Consider the following 5,536-nt stretch of genomic DNA (forward strand, 5'->3'; position numbering starts at 1 on the left):
ACTCTTTAACTGTGAGTTATAGCAATCCTGCATTAAAGCAACAGACACGATCAGGGCTCCAGAAACACAGTCCTCCACTCTTAGCATTTTCATATGTAAGAAGCAGGAGGAAATTAAACAATGTCCTACTAACATAATCAGCCTTTTCATTTAGCAGTAAAAAAATAAAACAAAATAAAGCTACCCCTGTAACAGGCTGTGGAGGCCCATAGGGATGTGAGACGTCAAGGCTCACACATTTTCTACACAATCGGCTAACAGATGGCGGTAAGGTTAGCAACCTTATGTGCCAGCTGTCCTTTACCCCCAGGAAGTAGTAAGTTTTTAATTATGTTCCATAAAATATTTGCATTGGGCATACTGTGAGTAGATTTTATTAAGCAGCTAGTAGATTTAAGCTTTACGTCTGGAGCCCTACAAATGATAATAGAGCAATATTCAAATATGTAATCCTCTTCTCCTAATCAATATTCTTCCATAATACCCAGTGAGATACATGGTAAAAGTCGGGATAAATGTAGCAACCAACCCCAGTAGAATCCCTTTACAGGAGCCGCAGAAATTGGTGGAGCAGATCACGGTAGCACACTGTCCTGTCATAAAAATATTTGCACACAAGTTCATTATCTTATGTGTGTCTTATAATTTATTGCTGTCATTTCACACAGCTGTACTGTGTGTCTGAATGCGAACTTTCTTCATGCTGCCGTTTCTGGAAAGAGTTGGTGAATGTCCACTAAATCCTGGGTTCTGGATACCCATACCATCTGGTTTAGGTCTTGGTTTCTTGAGACTGGACCTTAGTGGACTCCTTGTTACGGACCCAGCAGTAGAACCATTTGAAGACGTTGTGGTGGTCATCGAGACGATACTGCCATTTGCTGCGGCCTGATGCTGACTGCTGCTGGGTGAGTGCACATATGGTTTGCCACTTGCATCTGTCATGGAGACCCCGCCAGAATTGTTGTTGATGCGTCGGTCTCGGAAGCCAGGATTGTTGAAAGTAGTAGCATCCTCGCCTGTTGGATCACGACCGTGTGGCAGTGTTGGATCTCCGCCATGTCGCCGTGAAAAGATGACATCATACAGGGCCATTATGAAGAGAAGAAAGTTGAGGATAATGGATGCAACCTGCCAGCAAACACATACACATAAAACATACCATGGTGTAAATCAGAAATGAAATACTGGATCAACCTTCATATCCTCACTCCTCACTTATCATTAACACAGACATACACAAAATGAACAGTGTTCACAAAAAGAATGTAATGTATAGACCTGTTGCTAAGCAGTGATCTGTAAACAGCGGCCGCCGCTTGGTAACATCTGCAACAGACACAAATGTAACAATAGAAGAATCGTGTTTTCTATGTGGTCCGCGTTGTGACGTTATGCAACAGCGTGGTAAAACTCCTCTACCACAATCGAGGGGCTGTATTTCCCATGTGGTCCATGCCGAGGGGATATCTTGAAGACAACTGGGGTAACCCAGTTACTTGTCAGTTGAGAGGCTGCGAAGAAGAGAGTTAGTTGCAAGAGTGCTCAGCTGAAAGTCCGGGTGTGAAGAGAACATTTTATGTGTGACATCTGGATTGTGTAACTCAGTGACTCTTAGGGCGAGTGCACACCAATGAAACTGACAACAGCAATTTCCGAGAAATGTCGCCGATTTCCAGCTTAGTAGGCGTACGCTGAGGAAACTTATGTTTCATTAGTTGCTCACATAATCTGCGCGTGAAGGGCAGAGCCATTCCCTGTAGAATTTTCCCTCTTATTTTACGTAATGAATATACAAACTTATAAAATGGCGACGATCGCCACGAATAACTGACAGCTATCCAATTAACAGTTCTGATGTTCAGAAATTTTCGAGCGGGGGCTTCCGATTAGCGGCCGATGCGACATGACCCCACTGACCCAGGGGTAGAAATAATGGTCTATCTCTAGGTAACAGTGACAGACCAAATTCCATACGCATGAAAAAGGGCTCAAATCATTATCAGTATGCCTCGTGCTCAGTTTGCGGGTGAATGAAATGGACAGCATAATATACCGATACGTTGCGGGAGGGACATTCCCTCTGCTTTGCTGTCTAATAGCATTCAGCAAGATTCCTATTGCTACAGACCGGGTAGCTATTTGGCTGATTACAGGATACAGACGTTCCTTTCATGGATCCCAAAATTTCAACGCTGTTAATAAGAGTATCTAAATTAACCACTGAGCAGGATCGCGAACCAGTCCATCCACCTCTCGTAATCACGTCCCATTTTCCGATCTTCAAAGTTGCTGATTTCTAGGACCGTTCCCTGTCAAAAATCGGTGCTTACCTGGATGTAGAACGCTTCTCCTCGACTGACCTGGAAGCTGTTTTCTCTGTCGTCTGTTTGAAGGGCGAACAGACTTGCAGCCACAATCGTAAGCAGAGCTGCAACACAGAAGAATGGATTAGACTTTTCTTCTGGATTGACGCTTATCAGTTTCGACAACTGGCCTGCGAGGTACGCAAGCACAAACGTGTTATCGCCATGTATTTGTTTCAAGGATAAGGGGCATCTTTCATTATGAGAAGCTATTGGGGGGTGGAATAAATACACACACATACTGTCTTGCAGCTTTCTGTCAACACTTACGGTGCTACTATGAACCGGGTTATCTCAGTCATTCAGTCACTGCTCATTGGTAAGATGACTGGAATTCAATTCCCAGCAGGGGAGGTGTTTCCACTTCCTTGTTACGTCCACACTCACCGGTTCTGGGTTCCAAAAGGAGACTTTCTTCAAGGGTGGATTGTCAGTCTTACTACTTCGCTGTAGCGAATGCAGCGCTAACAATGTGTGGACATTCAACCCCACTTCCTCGCACGGCTTTATGAATTGAGGTTTTGGTGACTGGCACTAGGCGATGCTAATGACTTAGTAGTTATGGGATAATTATGTTTAGGCGTTATCCTTTGTGTGAATAGCCATGAGGCATATACAGTTGTGAAGAGAGTTATTTGGGATTTTGAACACATTACTGGCCTTGATTTTTGGCGTCGAATAATTCTACTCTCAAAGACTGAGCTGCTCACAGCGCCTTTAAATAAACATCAAATAAGTAAATAAATATTCCTTATCAATTCTGAATCATTATCCAGAATAAGCGATCCATTTATGTAATCTTCTAATGATATAAGCAGGAGTCACGAGCCCCTCGCAAAACATCTAACTTCGAGAACCAGAAACTCTGATTTTGGAGCGTCTGAAGCTAACCACTGACCTCCATCTAGTGACGAGGTCAAAATGGTGGAGCAATACCTCCACTCCTCAGTATGTAAACCCGGAGGTTAGTAGCTGAGTGAGTGGCGTGCCCAGTCTCCTCCAGTTCATAATTCTCAGTTCAGTTGTGAAAACTCGTTAACTGAAATAGCTACACATCGACAGATATTCTGAGGAGCTTAAAACAGAAAATGAAATCCCATTCATCTACACTGCTGTATAGAATCCTTGACGAACTAAAAAGTTGTGTGCAGTTCTGTTTTCTGTTACGTGCAATTGTCACCAGAGCGGATTTTAATTTCCTGTCGCTGTAATGGCCGGTATTTCCAGTCGCTTGTTGAAGGGGCGTACGCTCTGCCGAAACAATGTTCTTCGCATCGCGAGCAGTTTTTGTCGTCAGAGGCCAGGCAATACGCTGTGAAACTGTGGCTCGCGAGCCGCATGAGGCCCTTTCGAACTGCGCAAAACAAATTACCAGTCAATCCCTATTTCTATGATTAAATACAACGGGGAACCCACGCACGCCTACACCTGAACACTGGCCTTACCAAACCCACGCTTGTGCGGCTCTCGAACTTCTGAAAAATACGTGGCACCCATGTTCAGTAAGTTTGGCTATCCCTGGGCGAGGCGTTACCGTATTCCTTAGGCCAGAGTTACGTAGTGGCAACGCACAGTTCTCTTTGCTTTCTAACTATATGTTCCCGGTTCGGGTCGTGACCCGAGGATATGCCGTAATGACAAACGTTCTGCTGTATTTGTTTGTTCCAGGATGTAATTTCCGTATTTTTTCTTCCCTTTTCGCTCCCACTTTGGAACAAAGGGCTGGGCTCACTCCTCAGTTTTATTCGTCGTTTTTTTACAGACGGTAGGACTCCTTGGACGGGTGATCAGCCCGTCACAAGGCCTCTACCTAAACACAGGAAAACACAAACACACATCAAACATCCATGCCTTTTGTGGGCTTCTAACCCACGATCCCGGCTTCCCAGCGAGCGAAGACAGTGCGTGCCCTAAATCGCTCGGCTATCGTGACCGGCAATTTCCGTAATAGTTTGCTGGAATTCCTTCCGAATATCGAAGGACAGTATCTGGATCCAATAAATACGAGTATAAAGTAATAAACGACTGCAATTAAGATATTCGCCACGGTATAGAGCCTACTTACACAGTACTGAGCTGTCTACGGCATATAGCAAACATGGGAAATGAGAAATATATACGAAATTTTTGTCAATAAATCCGAAAGGAAGTGTAAATTTGGGAGACACAGGACCATAAGAGAGGAAAATATTACAACTCATCTACGAATGATAGTGCTTTAAGTTTTGGAACTTTGTATCTTCAGGTTCAGGAAAAAGGGGAGGAAATTTCTTGACTAGTTGAGCCGGACAAGCACTCACAATAATCTGTCTGAGTCACGGTAGTTCAGTCTCTTCTGAATAAAGCCCATTCGTTCGTAGTGAGCCAAACACAGTACTGTAACAAATGTACTTCCACCATTCTTGACCCCTGGCCCTAGAGGGAGGCGAGTGGTCAGCTTCACGTCCGGCCGCTTTATTCCCGGGGAAAGCGCCCCAGATACCCTTTGCACAGGAGGCTGGGTAAGCCCCAGATCCGGTCTGGACGCGATGTAGAAGAAAAACATATTACCCTGCCAGGAATCGAACGTGGTCCTCCAGCCCGCAGCCCGTCGCTATACCGACTGAGCTATCGCGGCTCCTTTAGATATACCGTATTGCATTTACTACCCATCCACGATACAATACAGTGACAGAGTTTGGGGTACCATGAAACAGGTTAGGCTGATTAAAATGTGTTTAAACGAAACGAATATTACAGTCCGTGCAGTCCGTTGAAGTTCATCCGACGTTTCAGAGGACCATATCGCCTCCATCTTCAGGGTCGAATAATAAGCCAAGCAAGAAACCAGAGTAAAGCAGGTGGCAAACAGAGCTCTGCTTGAAGAAAACAGTCTTCTGGGACGTGGCACCGTGTAGATGTGGAAAATAAGGATAAGGGTAGAAGGAAAAATTAGAAAATCCGCAAGCGAAGAGACCGTTCTCACGATGAGAACGGTCTCTTCGCTTGCGGATTTTCTTATTTTTCCTTCTACCCTGAAGATGGAGGCGATACGTTCGTCCGAAACGTCGGTTAACACCACATTACACGGTGCCACATCCCAGAAGACTGCTTTCTTCATAGTCACCACCGTGAAAACCTCAAATCTGACAGAGCTCTGCTTGTCGGTTGACTTTCAAAGGGCTATATGG

At 44.7% G+C, this 5,536-nt stretch overlaps 1 protein-coding gene across 3 annotated transcripts in view; it reads right to left on the reverse strand.

The window, feature by feature from the left end:
* Positions 1-276: 276 nt before the first annotated feature.
* LOC111862761 overlaps positions 277-5,536 on the reverse strand; it is a 141,453-nt gene continuing 136,193 nt past the window's right edge. For all 3 annotated transcript variants that reach the window (XM_023848420.2, XM_023848421.2, XM_033750789.1), the window contains 2 exons: positions 2,334-2,431; positions 277-1,131 (listed from right to left, as the gene is read on the reverse strand). In XM_023848420.2, coding sequence (XP_023704188.1) covers positions 661-1,131; positions 2,334-2,431 — 569 coding nt within the window. In that variant the 3' untranslated portion in view covers positions 277-660. The remainder of the gene's footprint in view (positions 1,132-2,333; positions 2,432-5,536) is intronic.

Source organism: Cryptotermes secundus, unplaced genomic scaffold (assembly GCF_002891405.2).
Source record: "Cryptotermes secundus unplaced genomic scaffold, Csec_1.0 scaffold5, whole genome shotgun sequence".
In the NCBI taxonomy this organism is placed as follows: Eukaryota; Metazoa; Arthropoda; class Insecta; order Blattodea; family Kalotermitidae; genus Cryptotermes; species Cryptotermes secundus.